The sequence below is a fragment of the Macaca thibetana genome, chromosome 15, assembly GCF_024542745.1.
Source record: "Macaca thibetana thibetana isolate TM-01 chromosome 15, ASM2454274v1, whole genome shotgun sequence".
Lineage (NCBI taxonomy): Eukaryota > Metazoa > Chordata > Mammalia > Primates > Cercopithecidae > Macaca > Macaca thibetana.
In genome coordinates this window covers 11,754,470-11,778,446 of record NC_065592.1, presented here as the reverse complement: position 1 = coordinate 11,778,446, position 23,977 = coordinate 11,754,470, and the positions used below count along the sequence as shown (strand labels likewise).

Genomic DNA, 23,977 nt, shown 5'->3' with positions numbered 1-23,977 from the left:
AAGTTCACTAATGTTCTGCAGTGTTAATTCTGTTGTTATTCTCATCCCAATGTATGTTTGTGTGTTTTTTAAATCTCTAGATGTTTTATTTGGGTCTCTCTTTTATTTTGCAGTAGTTCCCTCTCTCTGCCTAACATGCTTAATCTTTTCTCTACCTTCTTGAAAATATAGAATGTAGAATTGTCTACCAGTTGTATAAATCTCTTGTCATTTCTGGATCTGTTTCTGTTGATTGGTTCCCACCCCCACCTCAGTATCCTGGGTTATATTTTCCTAGTTCTTGGCATGCCTGGTGATTTTTAAATTTGATGTCAGATATGAGTTTTACCTTGTTCGGTGCTGGATATTTTTGTATTATGTAAATGTTCTCAAGTTTCATTCTGGAACATAATTAAGTTGGAAACAGTTTGATCCTTCTGAGGCTTGTTTTTAAGCTTTGTTTGGCAGGACCAGAACTGCATTTTGTCTGGAATTAATTTGTCCCCACTACTGAGATAAGGCTTTTCTGAATACTCAAGGTTTTCCACTCAGGGCCGTTTTCTTCAATTAAGTTTATTTTTTATTATTTCACGTTCTCTGTTTGGTTCTTTCTCTCAAGGACATTAACGGGCTGTACATTGATCTGTCTTCTCTGTTCTCCTGCTTTATCATCTTCTCTCTCGCTGTTTTCATTTTTTTATCCTTTTCCTGTATTTTAGTAGAAGGTCCCCAAAGTGCCTTCCACATTATCGATTCCGTTTTTTTACTGTTGTAATTCTGCTTCTTGTCGCCTGTGTAAATTTCTGCTCTATATTAGTTTCATGACACCCTATCATTAATTCAGGCCACCCTTTTTTTCATATCGTTCTGCCATTTTGTCTCATCTTCCTTATACTTTACTCAGAGACTGTTTTCATGAAGTTTGTGAAACACATTTTAAAAATTGTTTAAAATGTGCTCTTTGTCTATTTCTTGCCATTTTTTCCTTTTTGCTATTCTGGAATATATCCACAGACCCCGTGTTGGTTTTATTTTGTTTAATTCTTGAGAGGGAAACCTGAATTTCTGTTCAGGTCTGAAATTTGCTTTTGGGTCCCTTGCTGTATACCTGAATATTGTTAGAATCAGCTCTTAGTTCTTAAGCTAGACGTAGGGCTGAACCACATTGACATCTGGGATTAGCTGAGTGGGGCTGAAGGGGTAGGCCTTAGGCCTTAGGCACTCTCAGGGGAGCTTGAGCTCTGTGTACTTTCTTTGCAGTTGGTGAAATTGGTATGCCAGGACCCTCTGTTGTCTTTGGCCCAGCTGGCAAATGATGGCTATGCCTTTATCTCTTTTCTTGGGGCTACTGAGCCCCACCCCCTTATGTTAATATTTTTTTCCTTCTGCCAAGGCAATATGTGCAACCTTTGGTATTCTAATACCACCCACCTCTGAGTTTTGCCAATCTGCAGGACCTGTCTGTCCCTGGCTTTTAGCTCTGGGCCCCACGTGAAAGAGTGTTACTGATCCTGTCAGAATTGCCTGGAATAAGAAGTGGAGTTTCAGGCCAGAGTTTCCCTTCAACTTGGCCCCTTTTCCACTATATCTTTTTTTTTTTTTTTTTTGAGACAGAATCTTTCTCTGGAGTGCAGTGGTGGCAGTCACAGCTCACTGCAGCCTCGACCTCCCCTGCTCAAAAGATTTCCCCTCTTCAGCCTCCTGAGTAACTAGTGTGTCAGGTGCATGCCACCGTGCCTGGCTAATTTTTGTATATTTGTAGAGATGGGGTCTTGCTGTGTTGCCCAGGCTGGTCTTGAATTCCTGGACTCAGGTGATCTGCCCACCTCAGCCTCCCAAAGTGCTGGGATTACAGGCATGAGCCACCATGCCCGGCTGGACTGTGACATTTCTTGATTGTCTTTGAAGTCCCCCATAGTACATTGAATATAATGTTCCATGAGGTTTTTTAGTGAGCTAATTAATTACTTCTATGACATCATCTAAATAACTGAAACAACAGCTATACTCTCAGTATAGGTCACAATTGCGTATGAGTTTGTAATGGAAAAACCTGTAGAAGTTTAGCATGTTGCAGCTCAGAGAATATGGATAAATGCCATATTCACCCAAAGTTAAGGGCAAGGATTTTTGATAGGGCTTGGTTTGAATCTGTGTATTGCTTTGGATAGTATTGTTATCTTAGCAATATTATGTCTTCCAATCCATAAACAACATGGGATGTCTGTTTATTTGTGTCTTTAATTTCTTTCAGCAGTGTTTTGTAGTTCTTTTTCTTTTCTTTTTTTTCCCTTTTTGGACAGAATCTCCCTCTGTCACCCAGGCTGGACTACAGTGGTATGATCACAGCTCACTTTAGCCTAAAACTCTTGGGCTCAAATGATCCTCTTGCCTCAGTCTCCCAAATAGCTGGGACTACAGCTGTGCACCACTATGCCTGGCTAATTACAAAATACATATTTATTTATTTTTAGAAACAAGGTCTTGCTGTGTCGTCCAGTCTGGACTCAAACTTCTGACCTCAAGTGATCCTCCCAAGTAACTGGGATTACAGATGAGAACCACCACACGTGGCAGTTGTGTAGAGACAGGGTTTTACCATACTGCTCAGCCTGGTCTCAAACTCCTGAGCCCAAGCAATCCGCCCACCTCGGCCTTCCAAAGTGTTAGGGTTACAGGCGTGAGCCACCATGCCCAACTTCTTGAGTGTTTTTGTCACAAAAGGGTGCTGAATTTTGTCAGATGCTTTTTCGATTATCAGTTAAGATGATATGTGTTTTACGTGGTTTTTTTTTTTTCCTTTATTCTGTTAATTTGTGTTACATTCATTGATTTCGTATGTTGAACTATCCTTGCATTCCAGGAAGAAATCCCACTTGCTGGTAGTGTATAATTCTTTTAATATGCTGCTTAATTTGGTTTGGTAGTATTTTGTTGATATTTACTCCAGTGTCCATAGGGATATTGGTCTATAGTTTTTGTATAGTGTTTTTGTCTGGCTTTCATATCAGAGGGTACTCCTGACCTAATATAATAAATTAGGAAGTGGTCCCTCCTCTTCAGTGTTTTAGAAAAGTTTGAGAGGGATTGGTGTCAGTTCTTCTTTAAATGTTGTTAGAATTTAACAGTGAAGCCATCAGGTTAGGATCTCTTTATTGAGAGAGTCAATGCCCTTAATAGTGATAGGTCTTTAAGGGTATTGTTTAATTTCCACATATTTATTAGTTTTTCAGTTTTCTCTCTTACTGATTGCTACTTTCATTTCATTGTGGTTAGAAAAATACTTTGTATTTTAAAAAAGACTCAGTCTTTTTAAGTGTATTGAGACTTGTTTTATGGTCCAACACATGATCTATCCTGGAGAATGTCCTGTGTGCACTTGGTGGTTGACACGTCATATACAGGCATACCTTGTTTTGTGCTTCGCAGATACTGCATTTTTTTTACAAATTGATAGTCTGTGGCAACCCTGCATTAAGGAAGTCTATCAGCATCATTTTTCCTGTTGCACATGTTTACTTTGTGTTTTTGTGTCATATTTTGGCAGTTCTTGCAATATTTCAAACCTTTTCATTATTATTTTATCTGTTACGGTAATCTTTGATCAGTGATTTTTTGATGTTACCATTGTAATTGTTTTGAGGCACCGTGAACTACACCCATAAGGGACAACAAACTTAGACAATAAATATGTGCTCTGACTACTCCACTGAGCCACCATTCCCCCATCTTTCCCCTTCTCTTCAGGCCTCCCTGTTACCTGAGACACAACCATCTTGAACATAGACACAACCATCTTGAAATTAGGCCAATTAATAAACCTACAATGACCTGGTGTTTAAGTGAAAGGAAGAGTCATATGCTTCTTACTTGAAATCAAAAGCTAGAAATGACTAAGCTTAGTGAGGAAGGCATGTCAAAAGCAAACAGAGGCCAAAAGTTAGACTTCTTGTTCTAAATAGCCAAACTGTGAATGCAAAGGAAAAGTTCTTGAAGGAAATTGAAAATGCTACTCTAATGAACTCGTGAATGATAAGAAAGCGGCAGCCTTAATGCTGATATGGAGAAAGTTTTAGTGGTCTGGATGGAAGATCATGCCAACCACAGCATTCCTTTAAGCCACAGCCTTCAGAACAAGACCCTAATTCTCTTCATTTCTCTGAAGGCTGTGAGAGAGGTGAGGAAACTGCAGAAGAAAAGTTTGAAGCTAGCAGAGGTTGGTTTATGAGATTTAAGGAAAGAAGTGTCTCCATAAAGTAAAAGTGCAAGGTGAAGCAGCAAGTGCTGATGTAGAAACTATAGCAAGCTATCTAGAAAATCTAGCTAAGATAATTGGTAAAGATGGCTGCACTAAGCAACAGATTTTTCAATGTAGATGAAAAAGCCTTCTATTGGAAGGAGATGCCATCTATAACTTCCAGAGCTAGAGAGGAGAAGACAATACCTGGCTTCAAAAGACAGGCTATAATTCTCTTGTTAGGGGTTAATGCAGCTGGTAACTTTACGTTGAGGCCACTGCTCAGGTACCATTCCCAAAGTCCTAGGGCCCTTAAGAATTATGCTAAGTATACTCTGCTTGTGCTCTCTAGATGGCACAGTGAAAGCTTGAAGACAGCCTTTTTACAGAATGCTTTACTGAATATTTTAAGCCCACTGTTGAGACCTACTGCTCAGAAAAATATTCTTTGTAAAACATTACTGCTCATTGAGAAGCGCTTGGTCACCCAAGAGCTCTGATGAAGATGTACAAGGACATTAGTATTGTTTTCATGCCTGCTAATACAACATCCATTCTGTAGCCCCTGGACCAAGGAGTAATTTCAATTTTCAAATCTTATTATTTAAGAAATACATTTTGAGCCAGGTGCAGCAGCTTACACCTGTAATCCTAGCACTTTGGGAGGCCAAGGCAGGCAGATTGCTTAAGCCTCGGGGTCCAAGACCAACCTGAGCAGCATGCAAAACCCTGTCAATACAGAAAATGCAAAAAATTAGCAAAGCATGGTGTCATGCACTTGTATTCCCACCTACCCAGGAGGCAGAGGTGGGAGGATCACCTGAACCAGAGAGTCAAGGCTGCAGTGAGCCACAGTCACACCATAGTGATTCCTCTGACGCTCTGATGGATCTCTGGGCAAAGTAAATTGAAAATGTTTTGGAGGCAGCGCGGTAGCTCACACCTGTAACTCCCAGCACTTTGGGAGGCCAAGGCGGGTGAATCACTTGAGGTCAGGAATTTGAGACCAGCCTAGCCAACATGGTGAAACCCTGTCTCTACTAAAAAAATACAAAAATTAGTGTAATGGCATGGTGTCACATGCCTGTAATCCCAGCTACTCAGGAGACTGAGGCAGGAGAATCGCTTGAAGGCGGGAGGCAGAGGTTGCAGTGAGCTGGGATTGCGCCACTGCACTCCAGCCTGGGCGACAGAGCAAGACTCTGTTGAAAGAAAGAGAAAGAGAGAAAGAAAGAGAAACAAACAAAAAAAAGAAAATGTTTTGGAAAGGAGTCACTCTTCTAGATGCCATTAAGAACATTCGTGATTGGTGGGAGGAAATCAAAATATCAACATTAACAGAAGTTGATTCCAGCCCTCGTGGATGACTTTGAGGGGCTCAAGACTTGAGTGGAGGAATTAATTGGAGGTATAGTAGAAATAGCAAGAGAAATAGAATTAGAAGTGGAGCCTGAAGGTGGGACTGAATTATTGCAAAGGCATGATAAAACTTGAGTGGATGAGAAGTTGCTCCTTAGGGATGAGCAAAGAAAGTGATTTATTGAAATACACTCTACTTCTGGTGAAGATGGTGTGAACATTATTGACAACAAAGGATTTAGAGTAAGCTTTTCCAACCTGTGGCCCAGGACGGCTTTGAATGTGACCCAACGCAAATTCGTAACCTTTCCTAAAACATGAGTTTTTTTGTTTTTGTTTTTGTTTTTGTTTTTTTTGAGACGGAGTTTCTCTCTTGTCGCCCAGGCTGGAGTGCAATGGCACGATCTTGGCTCACTGCAACCTCCGTCTCCCGGGTTCAAGCAATTCTCCTATCTCAGCCTCCCAAGCGATTACAATCGTCCACCACCACACCCAGCTAATTTTTGTATTTTTAGTAGAGATGGGGTTTCACCATGTTGACCAGGCTGGTCTCGAACCCCTGACCTCAGGTGCTCCACCCACTTTGGCCTCCCAAAATGCTGGGATTACAGGCATGAGCCACCATGCCTGGCCGAGTTTTTTTTTTTTTTTTTTTTTTTTTTAAGCTCATCTGCTATGGTTAGTGTTAGTGTGTTTTATGTGCGGTCCAGTTCTTCCACTGTGACTCAGAGAAGCCAAAAAAATTGGACATCCCGATTTGGAATATAAACTTTATTGATAAAGCATCAGCAGGATTTAAAAAGATTGACTCAAATTTTGTGAAAGAAGTTCTGTGGGCAAAATGTCATCAAACAGCATTGCATGCTACAGAGAAATCTTTTGAGAAACAGTCAATTGATGTGGCAAACTTCACTGTTGTCTTATTTTAAGAAATTGGCAGGCCAGGCACGGTGGCTCATGCTTATAGTTCCAGCACTTTGGCAGGCTGAGGCAGGCGGATTGCTTGAGCCCAGTAGCTCAAGACCATCCTGGGCAACATGGTGAGACCCTGTCTACAAAAAATACATAAATTAGCTGAACATGGTGACACACGCCTGTAGTCCAGCTCCTTGGGAGGCAGAGGCAGGAGAGTTGCTTGAGCCTAGGAGGTCAGGGCTGCAGTGAGCCATGATCACACCACTGCATTTCATCCTGGGCAACAGAGCGAGACCCTATCTTGGGAAACAAAAAAGAAAGAAATTACTACAACCACCCTACCCTTCAGCAGTCACCACCCTGATCAGTCAGCAGCCATCCACTCAAGGTAAGACTCTCCACCAGCAAAAGGATTGCAACTGGCTGAAGGCTCAGATGATTGTTAGCATTTTTTAGCAATAAATTTCTTTTTTTTTTTTTTTTTTGAGACAGAGTCTGGCTCTGTCGCCCAGGCTGGAGTGCAGTGGTGCGATCTTGGCTCACTGCAACCTCTGCCTCCAGGGTTCACGCCATTCTCCTGCCTCAGCCTCCCAAGTAGCTGGGACTACAGGCGCCTGCCACCACACCTGGCTAATTTTTTTTGTATCTTTTAGTAGAGACGAGGTATCACCGTGTTAGCCAGGATGGTCTCCATCTCCTGACCTCGTGATCCGCCCGCCTCGGCCTCCCAAAGTGCTGGGATTACAGGTGTGAGCCACCACGCCCAGCCAATAAAGTATTTTTAAATTAAGGTGAGTACATTGTTTTTTTTAGACATAATGCTATTGCACACTTAACAGACTACAGCAAGGTGTAAGCGTAAGTTTTATATGCACTGGGATACCAAAATTTGTGTGTCTCACTTTATTATGCTGTTTGCTTTATTGCGGTGTTCTTGAACTGAACCAACAATATCTCTGAGGTATGCCTGTATATGTCTTTATAGTAGGCTTAACTGGTTTATAATGTTGTTCAAGTCTTCTGTTTCCTTATAGATCTTCCGTCTGCTTTTTTCTGTGTATTCTTGAAAGTGGGGTATTGGAGTCTCCACCTATTGTTATAGAACTGTCTATTTCTTCCTTCAGTTTTATCCACTTTTACTTCGTGTATTTTAGAGTTATATTGTTAGGTGTGTATATGTTTATAATTGTTATATTTTCTTGATAGAATTGAACCTTTTTACTCAACATATAATTGTCTCTTGTAACCTTTTTTGACTTAAAATCGATCATTTCTAATAATATAGCCATCTCAGACCATTTTTTTGTTGCGATTACATGGAATATTTTCTTTCATCCTTTTACTTTCAACCTCTTTGTGTCATTATATCCAAAGTGAGTCTCGTGCTCACCTGGGCAGCTAAAGTGAGTCTCTTGTAGACTGCACGTAGATGAGTCGTTTTTTAATCCAGTTACTGACAAGGAAAGATTCACTTTACAATTTAGATATTTGTTTTCTGTATGTCTTACACGTTTTTTATTCCTCAATTCTTCCATTATTGCCCTCATCATATTTTTTATTATTTAGAGGTTTTGGGTTTGTTTGGCAGTAAACCATTTTGATTCTCTTCTTTTTGTGTATGTTTTTCATTATTTTCTTAGTAGTTACTTTGGGGTTTGCAATTAACATTTTAAACTTTTAACAACTTACCTTGAATAATACCAACTTAGGTTTAGTACAGTCACAGCACAGTATATCTCCTGTCCCTTCACCTTCATGTTGTCGTTGTCACTGATTACATTTTTATACATTGTATAATACGTATATTAACATAGATTTATAATTATTGTTTTATGCATTCGTTAGCCTTTTAAATAATATAGAAACAAAAGAATTATAAACCGAAAGTACAGCAATGATGGCTTTTTTTTTTTTTCTGAGACAGATTCTCACTCTGTTGCCCAGGCTGGAGTGCAGTGGTGCGATCTCTACTCACTGCAACCTCCACCTCCTGGGTTGGAGTGATTCTACTGCTTCAGCCTCCCGAGTAACTGGTATTACAGGTGCATGCCACCACACCTGGCTAATTTTCGCTTTTTTTTTTTTAGTAGAAATGGGATTTCACCGTGTTGACCAGGTTGATCATAACTTCTGACTCAAATGATCCACCTGCCTTGGCCTTCGAAAGTGGTGGGATTATAGGCATGAGCTACTGAGCCCAACCAGTGGTGACTTACATATTTACCTGAGTAGTTAACCTTTACCAGCAATCTTAGCTTTTTTATGTGGCTTTGAATTTCTGTTTAGCCGTTCTTTTATCTCAGCCTGAAGGACCGCTTTAGCATTTCTTGTAGAGCAAGTCTACAGGTAGCGAACATCCTTAGCTTTTGTTTCTCTGGGAATGTCTTAGTTTCTCCTTCATTCTTGAAAAGATACTTTTGCCAGATCTTAATTGACAGATTTTTTTTTTTTAAGCGCTTTAAATAGATTGTCCTACTGCCTATGGCCTCCATATGGTTTCTGCTTATGGTTTCTGATGAAAAATTAGCTGTTAATTTTAGTGAGGATCTCTTTTACTTGACTAGGAGCTTCTCTCTTGCAGCTTTCAAGATTCTCTTTGGCTTTGGCTGTTTCTACAATTTGACTGTAATGTATTTTATCCTGCCTAGAGTTTGTTGAGCTTCTTGGATATGTAGATTCAAATCTTTTATCAGTTTTTAGACGTGTTTGACCATTACGTATTTTTTCCCATTGTTTTTCAGCCGTTTTCTGTGCCTCTACTTCTGAAACTCCCATGATATGTATGATGGTGTCCCACAGGCACCTCAGGTTCTGTTCATTTTTCTTTTGTTGTGGTTGTTGTTGTTGTTGTTGAGACAGAGTCTCACTGTGTCATGTAGGCTGGAGTATAGTGACATGAACATGGCTTACTGCAGCCTCAACCTCCTGTCCTCAAGCGATCCTCCCACCTCAGCCTCTTGTGTAGCTGGGACTACAGATGCATGCCACCATGCCTGGCTGTTGTATTTTTGGTCGAGACAGGTTCTCACTATGTTGCCCAGGCTGGTCTCAAACTCCTGGACTCAAGCGATCCTCCCACCTCAGCCTCCCAGAGTGCTGGGATTACAGGCATGAGTGACTGTGCCCAGCTCATTTTGCTTCATTCTTCTTTCTTTCTACTCTTCAACTGAATTTTATTTACCTTATCTTTGAGTTTGTTAATTTTTTTTTTCCTTCTGCCTGCTCAAGCATGCCATTGAACCCCCTCTTATGAACATGTAATTTCAGCTTGTATTAGTTTGCCACGACTACTGTAACAAAATACTACAGGCTGGGTGGCTTAAGCAATGGAAATGTATTTTCTCACAGTTCTGGAAGTGGGCAGTCTGCAATCAAGATGTTAGCAGGTTTGGGTTCTTCTATGGCCTTCTTCCTCAGCTTGCGGATGACCTCCTTCTCACTGGGCCCATACAGAGTCTTTTCTTTGTGCATCCCTAGTGTCTCTGTGTGTCCAAATCTCACCTTATTGGGACACCCATCATACTGTGTTAGGGTGCATCTAAATGGCCTCATTTAGGTTAATCACCTCCTAAAGGCTCTACTTGTAAATATAGCCAGATTCTGAGGTGCAGGGCATTACAGCTTCAGTGTGTGAACTGACGGGCAGCAGGGAAATGCAGTCCAGCCCATAATGCATTGTTGTACCTTTCAGCTCCAGCTTTTTCCATTTGGTTCCTTTTTATAATTTCTTTTCTTTTTTTTTTTTTTTTTTGAGACAGAGCATCACTCTGTCACTCAGGCTGAAGTGCAGTGGCGTGATCTTGGCTCACTGTAACCTCCACCTCCCAGGTTCAAGCGATACTCATGCCTCAGCCTCCTGAGTAGCTGGGACTACAGGCTTATACCACAATGCCCAGCCATGGTTTTTTTTGTTTTTTTTTTTTTTTGTTTTTTTTTTTGAGACGAAGGTTTGCTCTTGTCACCCAGGCTGGAGTGCAATGGAACAATCTTGGCTTATTGCAACCTCCACCTCCCGGGTTCAAGCAGTTCTCTTGCCTCAGCCTCCTGAATAGCTGGGATTACAGGCACCCGCCACCACGCCCAGCTTATTTTTGTATTTGTTGAAGGCTAGTCTGGAACTCCTGACCTCAGGTGATCTGCCCATCTCGGCCTCCCAAAGTGCTGGGATTGCAGGCGTGAGCCACCACATCCGGCCCACGCCCGGCCAATTTTTACATTTTTAGTAGAGATGGAGTTTCACCATGTTGGCCAGGCTGGTCTCGAACTTCTGACGCCAAGTGATCTGCCCACCTTGACCTTCCAAAGTGCTGGGATTACAGGCGTGAGCCACCACTACTCCTGGCGCCCCCCGCTTTTTTTTTTGAGATGGAGTCACGCTTTGTCGCCTAGGCTGGAGTGCAGTGGCATGTTCTCAGCTCACTGCAAGTTCCATCTCCAGGGTTCAAGCCATTCTCCTGCCTTAGCCTCCCGAGTAGCTGGGACTACAGTTTCCCACCACCATGCCCGGCTAATTTTTTATATTTTTTTAGTAGAGATGGGGTTTCACCGTGTTAGCCAGGATGGTCTCCATCTCCTGACCTCGTGATCCGCCCGCCTCGGCCTCCCAGAGTTCTGGGATTATAGGCGTGAGCCACCGTGCCTGGCCTCCTGGCCCCTTTTTATGGTTTCTGTCTCCTTATTGACATTGTTATCCTGATTTTCCTTATTCATCATTTTCTTTTGTTCTTTGAGCATATTTAGAACAGTGGATTTAACCTCTGCGACGTGTGATTCTAGTGTTGGTGTTTCCTCAGTGACAGTGTTTCTGATTCTTTTTCCTGTGAGTGCACTGTATATTCCTTTTTGTGTGTATGTTTTTACTTTCTTGTTGAGAATTGGACATTTTGGAGTATGATATTGTGGTAACTCTGGAAATCAGATTCTACGCCGCCTCAGGGATTGCTTTTGTGACTTGGTGAGGTTACAGTTTCTGTTTGTACAATGACTTTCCCTATTTTGTGAAGTCTCTATTCCTTGTTGTATGTAGTTGCTTGAGTTTTTTTTTCTCTTATCCATGCAGCCAGCCTGTGACCTGGAAGATTTTCTTAACTGTCTGGATCTGTGTATGTGAGTGTACAGATGTAGGTGTAGGTGTCTTAAATCTTGTGATAGGTGCCACCAGGGAAACCACTGCAGCCTGAGGGGGCCAAAACAAAGCTGAGCAAGTTTGCCAGACTGGACAAAATGCACAACCGCACATTTTTGGAGGACAAGGTCCTTCCTCCACCCCCCACTCCTTGTATGAGCCAGCTGCTGTGGGAACACAGGCCACCTTCCTGCAGGCTGCGTGTGGCAGGGCTGCGGAATGGGGATTTATGCACACTGGTCTCTCCTGAGCTTCAGCAGCCTGCCTTCATCCAGCACTCTCTTGATTGCTGTGAGTGTCTGATCTGCTTCCAGAGTCCTGAAATCGTGATTTTGATCATTTTTTCAGCTTCCTGATTGTATTGGTGGAGGGACCGACCCATGGAGCTTCTGACTCCACCATTTTCCATAACCTCCCTTGTGGCATTTATTTTTTTAGAACGGATTTTAAATGTCTAATTCTCAGTCATTTAGAATTCCACAACAGAGGCCAGGAGAGCTGGCTCACGCCTGTAATCCCAGCACTTTGGGAGGCTGAGGCGGGTGGATCACCTGAGGTCGGGAGTTGGAGATCAGCCTAACCAACATGGTGAAACCCTGTCTCTACTAAACAAAAAAATACAAAATCAGTCGGGCATGGTGGCACATGCCTGTAATCCCAGCTACTTGGGAGGCTGAGGCAGAAGAATCACTTGAACCTGGGAGGCGGAGGTTGTGGTGAGCTGAGATCGCACCATTGCACTCCAGCCTAGGCAACAAGAGTGAAACTTCATCTCAAAACAAACAAACAAACAAAAATTCCACAACAGATACCTGCACTTTATGAAGAAAGCATAGGTTATTTGACAAATAGTGTTAGAAAAATAGGCTAGCCATTTTGGAGAAAAAGGGGCTGGGTCCCAACCTTATTCTTCATGCCAAAATAAACTCCCATGTATTAAAGGTTTTATTATTTGTTTATTTATTTATTTATTTATTTTTTGAGACGGAGTCTTGCTCAGTCGCCCAGGCTGGAGTGCAGTGGCACCATCTCGGCTCACTGCAAGCTCTGCCTCCCAAGTTCACGCCATTCTCCTGCCTCAGCCTCCCGAGTAGCTGGGACTACAGGTGCCTGCCACCACGCCCGGCTATTTTTTTGTAGTTTTAGTAGAGACGAGACTTCACCGTATTAGCCAGGATCGTCTCAATCTCCTGACCTCGTGATCCGCCTGCCTCAGCCTCCCAAACTGCTAGGGTTACAGGTGTGAGCCACCGCACCCAGCCTTCATTTTTATTTTCAAAAATAATTTTGGGCCAGATGCAATGGCTTACACCTGTAATCCCAGCACTTTGGGAGACTGAGGCAGGAGGATTGCTTGAGCCCAGGAGTTTCAGACCAGCCTGGGCAACACAGTGAGACCCCATCTCTAAAAAATAATAATAAATAATAAATTTGGGCGGGGCGCAGTGGCAGGAGAATGGTGTAAACCCGGGAGGCGGAGCTTGCAGTGAGCTGAGAATCGGCCACTGCACTCCAGCCCGGGCGACAGAGCAAGATTCCATCTCGAAATAATAATAATAATAATAATAATAAATTTGGAGGTGTAAATGCCCTCCTATGTCTGACACAAACCCTGGAGCAAAGAGTAAAAGCAAAGAGTAGTTATTTTATGTAAATTTCATCTTGGCCAAAAAATCTGTAAAATCAGCTAACTGAAAAAAAATCACAACATAGGATAAAGTTAACTTCCTGAATTTACAAAAAGCCCTACAGATCAATAAGATTAATTGCCCAATTTATTTGCATCAAGGATGTGACTGATTTTATAAGAGAAAACCACAAATGACCAGTAAACTAAGTACAGAGTGCCAGCCTCATTCGTAATTAAGGAAATGCAGGAATGAATCATGTCACTTAGAAGATAGGCAGGCTTTATTTTTCTTGTTAAATGATATCCAGTCTTGGTAAGAGTGTTGATTATTGGTGAGGGTGTGACTTGGTGCAGCCTTTCTGGCAAGTAGTTTGGTAATATGTATCAGAAAATTTTTTAAAAACATTAGCCAGGCGTGGTAGCATGCCTATAGTCCCAGCTACTGGAGAGGCTGAGGCAGAAGGATTGCTTGATGACCCAAGAGTTCAAGGCTATGTCAAATGCACAGCCTTTTAAACCAGCAGTTCCCCTGGTAGAAATTAAGCTATGGATATTTCCAAAGGTATGCAAGATAGTTATGCAGAAATATCTATTATAGCATTGCTTGTGATTTTAAAACCCCTGCCAACTGAAATTCTGTAAGAGGAGAACTGCTTAAATTACGATACATCCATATAATAGAAAGCTATGTGGCCATTAAACAGAATGAGTTAGCTCTTCTTGTACTAATGTGGGAAGATCTCCAAGATATATTAAGTGACAAAAGCTAAGTGTAGAATAAAATGTAGGTAATGAACCCAGTTGAGTAGGGATTTTTAAAGGATGTATATGATTTATTCTGATATATGCACAGAGAAGTTTCTAGAAATATAAACAGGAGTTTAATGGTGATTTCCTTTGGGGGAGACTAGGAATAAATGATGGAGAGATTTTTTTTACACCTTTCTATAAATTTTTTTTACATGTGCATGTGTTATCCCACACCCCCTTTTTCAAATAGCTAAAAACAAAATTCTACAGTGGTGAGATCTAGCAGAGAATCTGTTCACCCAGATGTAGTTTCCAGAATTTACATACTTTTAGTCTACTCATTTATATAGTCAACTTTTCTTTTTGAAATTACGAATACCTAAATCATTTATTTCACGATCTATTTTTGTTTTAAATTACTATGAAATGTTTTAAGATGTATAAAACTGTAATACTTCACTCTAAAAATGCTGTCTTTTAAAATTATTAGTGCCTAATCTGGCATTTTTGGCATCTTAGAGGAGGCAGAGTGATGTGATAGGAAAAATCACAGAGACTTCAGAGTCATCCAGACCTGGATTCACATCTCAACGTAATAAAAACTAGCTTTTAACCTTGGGAAAATTTCTTAAAATAGCTGAACTTCACACAATCAAGCCCTACATTTGCAGAGTAAATTATAAAGATTAAGTGAAAAAAGGTATACAGTCCCTAGCAAATCATAATTACTCAAGAAACCTTCATTTCTTCTCGTCATCTCTCCCTATCCCTTGAAGATGGCTTTCAGTCTTTGTCTGGGTTGTCTGGCTCTGTTTATACTTAGAAAACTTGGGGCTGGGCACTGTGGCTCACGCCTGTCATTCCAGCACTTTGGAAGGCCAAGTGGGCAGATCGCTTGAGTTCAGGAATTTGAGACCAGCCTGGGCAACGTGGCGAAACCCTGTCTCTGCAAAAAATACAAAAATTTGCCGGGTATGGTGGTGCACGCCTGAAGTCCCAGCTACTCAGGAGGCTGAGATGGGAGGATCACCTGAGCCCAGGAGTTTGAGACTGCAGTGAGCTGTGATCACGCCACTGTACTCCAGCGTGGGTGACAAGAGTGAGACCCTGTCTCAAAAAAAAAAAAAGAAAACTTGATAATTTAGCAATCTTTGGATATAGTATCAGAGCAAGGTGACATATAGCAGTGATAAATCGTTTGGGTGGTTTTTTTGCTTTAATTACAGAATTTTGGGGAGTTACAGAGTATGGGCAGGATCTCTAGCACAGCTCATCTTGTGTGCCATTGTTAGGAATTATTTCTAATGTTTGACTTACCCCACAGAATATATTTACCGTAGCAACACAGGCAATGCCTTATTCTTTGTTATAACTTTGTCTTCTGATGGACTCTGTTCGGTAGCAGGGACTACTTAACTATCGTGTTTGGTCTATAACTCTTTAGACAGTTTGGAGATCACCAGATAAGAAAATAGCTCACCTTGCAGTTTCATTCAGTTTCATATCCTCAGAAGCCCTTAGCTAAAATGCTGGCAGCAGCTGGAGAAAGCTCAGGGCCTGAGTGACTGTGCCCCTTTAGTGGTGAAAGACCAAAGGTGCAATTGTCCTGTCCTCACTGCTCCAGCCCCCGGGCCCCTCACTCCCTTAATGTACTCTAGTCTAATGGTCTCCTTTCAGTTCCTTGCAATTGCCAAATGCATTCCTGCCTCAGAGCCTTTGCATATGCTTTTCCTTGTTCCCTCTATTCTGTTCTCCCACCCTCACCACAGCCTGTCAAATAGCAGTTAAATCTGAGGCTTAAAAGTTCTGTCATGCCGGGCGCGGTGGCTCACGCCTGTAATCCCAGCACTTTGGGAGGCCGAGGCGGGCAGATCACAAGGTCAGGAGATCGAGACCACGGTGAAACCCCGTCTCTACTAAAAATACAAAAAATTAGCTGGGCGCGGTTGTGGGCGCCTGTAGTCCCAGCTACTCGGGAGGCTGAGGCAGGAGAATGGCGTGAACCCGGGAGGCGGAGCTTGCAGTGAGCCGAGATCGCGCCACTGCACTCCAGCCTGGGCGACAGAGCGAGACTCCGTCTCAAAAAAAAAAAAAAAAAAAAAAAAAAAAGTTCTGTCATTTTGAGATGGGCACAGTGGTGTGTACCCATAGTCCCAGCTACACAGGAGGCGGAGGTGAAAGGATCACTTGAGCCCAGGGGTTCGAGACTGCAGTAGCTATGATGGTGCCACTACACTCCAGCCTGGGTAAAAGAGTGAGACCTCATCTCTTTAAAAAAAATTCTGCCAGGAGCAGTGGCTCATGCCTGTAATCCCAACACTTTAGGAGGCTGAGGCAGGTGGATCACTTGAAGCCAGAAGTTCAAGACGAATCTGGGCAACAAAGTGAGACACCTGTCTCTACAAAAAAAAAAAAAAAATTAATTAATTTTTTTAAAAAACTAGCTGGGCAGCCAGGCGCGGTGGCTCACACCTGTAATCCCAGCACTTTGGGAGGCCAAGGTGGGCGGATCATGAGGTCAGGAGTTTGAGACCAGCCTGGCCAACATAGTGAGACCCCATCTCTACTAAAAATGCAAAAAAAAAAAAAAATTTAACCAGGTGTAGTGGTGGGCGCCTGTAATCCCAGCTACTCGGGAGGCTGAGACAGGAGAATTGCTCAAAAACGGAAGGTGGAGGTGGCAATGAGCCGAGATCATGCCATTGCACTCCAGCCTGGGCAACAAGAGCGAAACTCCGTCTCAAAAAAAAAAAAAACTAGCTGGGCATGGTGGCATGTACGTATAGTCCCAGCTGCTCAGGAGGCTGAGGCAGGAGATTGCTTGATTACCCAAGAGTTCAAGGCTGCAGTGAGCTATGATTGTGCCACTGCACTCCGGCCTGGGCAACAAAGCAAGACCCCATTTCATTAAAATATATATATATATATATAATTTGAATGGGTATCGTTTGTTTTAACTGTAAATATTTACAGTACTTGGTTTTACTTGGGAGATTTGTATAGCTTACAAATCCTGTCACTGGATTCCGTCCTCTTACCCACAGACACAGAGCCAAAATCAGGAGTTCCACAAGGAGCGGTGGTGAGTCCTGCCTTTGGCAAACTTGCACCTGCAAGCTTTACCCTAGGGATTGAATCCCGGGGGGCCCATAGGCTAGAGGACCTTGTGGAACTTTGGAACTTGTCTTAAGGATGGAGAAGGGGATAAAATACATTTATCTTTGGGCTGGAATTAGTACTAATTTTTCTTTTTCTTGTAGCACCGAACAAGATTTGTGATGAAATGGAGCCTGGAGCAAACTCTTTTCGGGTAGAATTTCCTGATTTTTCCAGCACCATCCTACAGAAACTGAACCAGCAGCGCCAGCAAGGACAATTATGTGACGTCTCCATTGTTGTCCAAGGCCACATTTTCCGGGCACACAAAGCCGTTCTCGCTGCCAGTTCACCCTACTTTTGTGACCAGGTACTCCTGAAAAACAGCAGGAGAATTGTTTTGCCTGATGTGATGAACCCAAGAGTGTTTGAGAACATTCTCCTGTCCAGCTATACAGGACGTCTAGTAATGCCCGCTCCAGAAATTGTTAGTTACTTGACAGCGGCAAGCTTCCTCCAGATGTGGCATGTGGTAGACAAATGCACTGAAGTTTTAGAGGGAAACCCTACAGTCCTTTGTCAGAAGCTAAATCATGGCAGTGACCACCAGTCACCAAGCAGCAGTAGTTACAATGGCCTGGTAGAGAGCTTTGAGCTGGGCTCGGGGGGTCATACTGATTTTCCCAAAGCCCAAGAACTGAGGGATGGTGAAAATGAAGAGGAGAGCACCAAAGACGAGCTGTCATCCCAGCTCACCGAGCACGAATACCTGCCCAGCAACTCGTCCACAGAGCATGACCGCCTGAGCACGGAAATGGCGAGCCAGGATGGGGAGGAGGGCGCCAGCGACAGCGCCGAGTTCCACTACACCCGGCCCATGTACAGCAAGCCCAGCATCATGGCTCACAAACGCTGGATCCACGTGAAGCCCGAGCGCTTAGAACAGGCTTGCGAGGGCATGGACGTGCACGCGGCCTACGACGAGCATCAGGTCACAGAGTCCATCAACACCGTGCAGACCGAGCACACCGTCCAGCCTTCGGGAGTGGAGGAGGACTTCCACATCGGGGAGAAGAAAGTGGAAGCCGAGTTTGATGAACAGGCTGATGAAAGCAATTATGATGAGCAGGTGGATTTCTATGGCTCTTCCATGGAAGAGTTTTCCGGAGAGAGGTCGGACGGGAACCTCATTGGGCACAGACAGGAGGCTGCCCTCGCAGCAGGCTACAGTGAGAATATTGAAATGGTAACAGGGATTAAAGAAGAAGCTTCCCACTTAGGATTCTCAGCCACCGACAAGCTGTATCCTTGTCAGTGTGGGAAGAGTTTCACTCACAAGAGTCAGAGAGATCGGCACATGAGCATGCACCTCGGTCTGCGGCCTTACGGCTGTGGCGTCTGCGGTAAGAAATTCAAAATGAAGCACCACCTCGTGGGCCACATGAAAATTCACACGGGCATAAAGCCGTATGAGTGTAATATCTGTGCAAAGAGGTTTATGTGGAGGGACAGTTTCCACCGGCATGTGACTTCTTGTACCAAGTCCTACGAAGCTGCAAAGGCTGAGCAGAATACAACTGAGGCTAACTAAAAATAGGATCTGGCCCTTGAGTGGCATGCACAAAAATAAACTATGGTAATTAATGCAAATCTGGGCACAGATGATGCGTGCTACTTGCTATTATGAGAGAAGCTTAAAAAAAAAAAGGAAGATATTTCTGAAAGACCAGCTCTAAGTAGGCCAATTAAAAAAATCTAATTCCTCAAATTTGTGTGTTCCAGTCCTGGCCTGGAATGGGTAATGGGGTGAGTTAACCCACCGCCCAGCTGGCAAGGGAAACCTTCTGACCGGTTGTGATTGAAACAGGTGGACAGATACACCTGCACTTGGAACTGGACTCCACCCACCAGTTCCGTTTCGGGTGGCAGCAGCTTTGGATCACTCATTACTACAAGGTCATGCTGAAATTTTATTTTGCTCTTGCTATAGATACTTAGGTAATGTGGATTTGTTTTGATAGCTATTTCCCTGAAGGAAGTGCTACTTATGTAAAAGCTACAACTAATGTGATTCCTAGGATGAGAAATTGGTTAACAGAGCTCTATTGTCTGGTTTTATTCTTTCTAAAGGATATTTTCACTAAAACTATGGAGATGCTAAGAGAATGACGTTCTAAATATGAAACAGATAACTTACGGTACAAGGCTGACATAGTGCCCTTGTCAGTTTCTGTAAGATGCCACTACTGTCACAAGGTGTTTCAGACTCTTGATAAGGCAGTGTTTTGTATTTTAGTTCTAACATTTGAGTTTGGACATTTGTATCTAATTGTAATTCTCTAGGGTGCCAGAGATAGGTATTTCTCATTGGTTTGCTTTCCCAAATCCTGTTTGGTTAATTGTAGCCTCCATGCAGTGGGGTCTGCTCTGTGGCTGGTAGACACCAAGCTGCTGTGACTGACCACGGTACCACGGGCCGCTGCAGCCCCTGCTCTGTCTTAGATTATGGTGCTTTACAAAGAGGGTGGTCCATGACCACACTTAGTGGGAAGGAGCCCCAAGTTGTGGCTGAGAGTTCCCTGTGAACTTCGGCAGTTCATAGAGTGCTAAGGTGACACTCCACCAACCAGAGTGAGAGGGCAGATAGGCCGGATTCTATGAGTGATTATACTTAAGGGGAAAAAACGTGCCCAAGGAGAATCTTGAAAATACACTCTTTCAAGGTGGGGGAGATACTCTTTAGGGGGTACACTGAGCTAATACTGCCAGTTCTTTATGAGCGCCGGAATGTGCTTTTAAAAGGAGTCCTAAGTTTAGCAAAGTAGTCTACAGAATCATGCTCCCAAATTATAGATAAAGCTGCTTAAACTTACAAGTCCACAAAGCTATGCCGACCAGAAAAAAAAAAACACGACAAAAAAACCAGCAGCTATTCTGAGACCTTTTCTGCCCATCAGCTAGATGGTTTAGGTTAAAAAGAAAGGTATATTACACATGCTTTTAAGCTGTGTAATGTACCTGAGGTTATCACCAGGGTAGGACAGGGTGCTACTACTATGTCATCTTTTCCATAAACGTACTCGGTTATTTACTTCTAAATAAAAACGTTTTTCCTTAAAATAAAAATAATTTTTCTTGGATTTTGGGTGACATTTTATTTGAAAAGTTTGGCTTTGCTGTAATGTAATAGACATTGCTGGCAATGGCCTCTGATTCTCAAGCTCCTAACACCAAGGTGTTTACTCATTAAACATTGTCTGGAAAGAGGAAGGAAAATACTTATTTACCAGTTAACTCTTGTAAGCAAGATTACAAACAGGGATTTATTCACAACACTGTATCATTCTCGATATATAAAAAGCACTTTGTATTTAAAACTTTATTATAAATATATATATATATAGTTTTTTTTTTTAAACCTAGAAACTAGATATTACCTCTTGGTTGTTTACCACATTAATAGCTTCTCTTAGTATTGAAACGTTACTGGTTAGCAGTCTTTTCTCTGTGTACCTGACACATGTATACAGAGGGGACTGTACAATCAAGCCTAATGTCTCCTTTTTCTCATGGTAGAGGCCAGTGGGGTTTAGGTATGATCCTAGCCATTATATTTGAGAAGAATTTGTTCTATTATTACCAGTTTCAGTACTAAAGTGGTGATGCCATTCTGTTCTGCCAAAAACTGATCACCCTCTCCCATGGTGTTAGCAGAGCGTTTCCTGCCTGTTTGGAAGGTTTGGTGTGCTGTTTCTCATTGTACTACTCACATGATCATTAGGACACTGTGGGAGAAGAGTCTGAGAAGTGAAAATACAGCTCTTCCGGGAGAGTTGTGGTCCTTCAGTTCTGCTGAAGTCAGCGTAGTGCCCTCATCATGAGGAAGAGTTCTGTTCAGCCGAGAGTGGTGGCACACTTGGGTGGTAGTTTTGGAAGCAGTCGGTTGTGCTAGGACTTTTTAATATGTTGTGAAGAGAAGAGTGTCTTCTTGAAAGCCTTATGCGTCCATCAGCTACTAAACGTAGAACTTAAATAAGTTGCTCACATCTGTTCTTTTAAGTTTGTTGTGGTATTTGAGGTTTTGGTAAAAATTGGGATTTTTTTATCAGGCAGCCAGAGCCTGTGAGGTGGTAGGGTGTCTGAAATGCTGGCCATGTTCAGAGAGGCAGGAGAAGAGGATTGCTTTCATTTGAATATTAAAAGTGAATTTTTGTAAACTCTGGTTTTTACCTTGGGTTGGAGGAATAGTCTCTTCTCTTCACCTCAGTATAGCTTTAGAAAATCTTTATCCTTCCTAATGAGTTTGGGTAGTTATGGGTAACATTGTTCAAATAATCTTTCAGGGATCACGTCAGTGGCCTACAACCAAGCTATTTGTCCCCTACTTTGAGTCTTAACTGTGGTTTTTCTTCAATCCCCGTGGGAAAGGGCTTCAAGGCACCACCAGTGGTATTTAATATTCATACTTGGGGCCAGGCGCGGTGGCTCACGCCTATAATCCCAGCACTTTGGGAGGCCGAGGTGGGTGGATCACCTGAGGTCAGGGGTTCATTACCAGCCTGACCAACATGGTGAAAGCCCATCTCTACTAAAAACACAAAAATTAGCCGGGCGTGGTGGCACGCACCTGTAATCCCAGCTACTCGGGAGGCTGAGGCAGGAGAATCACTTGAACTCGGGAGGCGGAGGTTTCAGTGAGCCAAGATTGCACCACCGCACTCCAGCCTGGCAACAGAGTGAGACTCCGTCTCAAAACAACAAAAACAAAAAAAAAACCATACTTATACCATGCTTTTACCTTTAGATACACACATGATAGTAATCCACATGGTGAAGTGCCTGTCACCGTTAACTAAGGAAGGACTGCGGTAACTTACCCTGCAGGGCTGTGTAACTTGCCTGCAGGCGCTCCAGGGCCCCAGCCTGTTGATTCTGATTTCTAGGTCTCCTCTTCCTCTGGTCCCTTTTGGCCACGACTTTAAAAGCTTGCCCAAAAGGATCCCCTCCATTCTAGTGGGCATTTGCTGAACTAACCTGACCCTAAGGCTGGCTTCTAACCACTGGGGAAAGCTGCTTAGCCTCTGGGGCTCCCTCCTTGAGAGGCTCACACACCCCCGAGCTGCTGTGGAAGTGAAGTTGAGACAGAGCAGAAGCTGCAAAGCCGTGCTTTCCCTGGGGAAGAGGATGTGCTGCGGCCTCCTGGGTGGGCGTGGAGAGGGTGCCATCACAGCGAGGCCAGGTTTTTGCTTTTGGAAGTTCTCTGATAACTTGGGGATGCTGGAAACCAGCATCACGTTATCCCCAATCCCTCCCGTGCCGCCAATTTTGTGATTTAGGTTGCTTTAGTGGGTGACTAACTTTGTTCAGTGAAACCAGGGTTTGTCTGGAGTTTTTTCTTTGCTACTTACATATTTAAAGGTACAAGTTTCTTATTTCAAATCTCTACTGATAGTACCCTATGGGAAGATGCTGGAACACATTTTGCAAATGTGACTTTTTTTTTTTTTTTTAATTTTTGCTTGAAGCCTGTGTCATGTTAGTTGCTGCTGCCTTCTTTCCTTTTATGAGGTTCCCAATGTTTCGTCCAGAAAAGTACTTTATTTATGCAAGTCAGGTGACTCTTAGGCCACAAAACCATTTGATGATAAACAGATTATCATTAGGTGCATATCTTATTGATATTTTGTGAAATGTTATGCCTATGTTGCAAAAGTTGAATAGTTTTGTCTTTATATATTGCTGTCTTCAGTGTACAGCATGGTTTTACTTAATTGAATGTTAATGTTTAATATTTTCTTCTTATAGAAGAGATCATGCCCTTTTGTATGACATGTTTTAATAAATGTTATCTGTCAACTTTGTAAAAGTTTTGTTTTTCACTATGAGTAGATGACCACATCTTATTTGACTCTGGGTTTTGCCACCTGAGAATACAGTTATATGGTGGCCTTTTGGTAAGTAAACGCCAAATAATCTGATCCAATGGGCAGTGAGTGACTGCCAGGCAGGCATTTATAGTAGTATTTTAGACCCCCCACTGGCCCCATCGGGTACTTGGGGTGTGCTAGAGGCTCTCTGTGGGTCCCTCTGGGTCCCCTTCCTGCTGTGCGCTTCTCTCCAGGAGGTTGGCCACTGGGGACCTGTCCTGGCTTCTGGTCAGGATCCAGAGACACTCTGGATGGAGCCTGGCAGATGAGAGGACAGGGAAGTCAGGGAATTAATTCCCGACTCCCTCCCGCCAGCTGTGGGTTGGCGGTGGCTGGGCTCCTCTGCCAAGGCCCACAAGTCCTGTCAGGCAGCTTGTGGGGTTTAGTAGCCACACCCTCTCCTTGTCCCCTCAAGCCAGTCTCAGTCCTCACTCCCTGCTTTTGCCAGGCCTCGGGTACGTCACTGTCCTCAATGGAGTCTCTTAACCCTGCCCACACCCTTTGTAAATAGTCCTTTTGTGAAACTCTCCTTGGTCACTCCATCTGAGTGTACCATCTGTCTCCTGCCAGGACCCTGGCTGATAGCTTAGGTGTCCTCATTTTACCAGTGAGCCAACTGATTCAGAAAAGGTAGGTAAGATACCAAAGGTGGTCTAGCGCCCAGAGCGGAGCCGGGCTTCTCTGTGTGATCCGCGGCTGGCACGCTTGGCGGTGGGTATCTCCACTGCTCTGTCACCTCCACGCACTTTAGTGTTCGTTGGGTCTTCGCTTCCCTTCACTTTGCCCTCTCCTACCCCGACAACCCTGCCCTCTAGAAGCAGCAGTGGTGCTCTTTCAAAGGCTGCAAGCGCCGGGTATTTCCTAACAACAGTTCATTACCAGAGACACTGCTTGTTTTAGACCAAACTCAACCACCTTCCCACACAAACCTTCTGTTACCACTGTTTGTTGTGAGGTTC

The 23,977-nt window shown here is 43.2% G+C and overlaps 2 protein-coding genes across 5 annotated transcripts in view; both read left to right on the top strand.

The window, feature by feature from the left end:
* The window catches only part of ZBTB43 (zinc finger and BTB domain containing 43), a 33,531-nt gene extending 10,574 nt beyond the window's left edge, over nt 1-22,957 (top strand). For 2 of the 4 annotated variants that reach the window (XM_050760112.1, XM_050760109.1), the window contains one exon: nt 17,256-22,957. In XM_050760112.1, coding sequence (XP_050616069.1) covers nt 17,279-18,682 — 1,404 coding nt within the window. In that variant the 5' untranslated portion in view covers nt 17,256-17,278 and the 3' untranslated portion in view covers nt 18,683-22,957. Of the gene's footprint in view, nt 1-7,143; nt 7,282-17,255 lie in introns of all 4 variants that reach the window. The other 2 variants (XM_050760111.1, XM_050760110.1) reach the window with 2 other exon arrangements.
* The window catches only part of GARNL3 (GTPase activating Rap/RanGAP domain like 3), a 598,754-nt gene that overhangs the window by 11,371 nt on the left and 563,406 nt on the right, over nt 1-23,977 (top strand). The window lies entirely within an intron of this gene.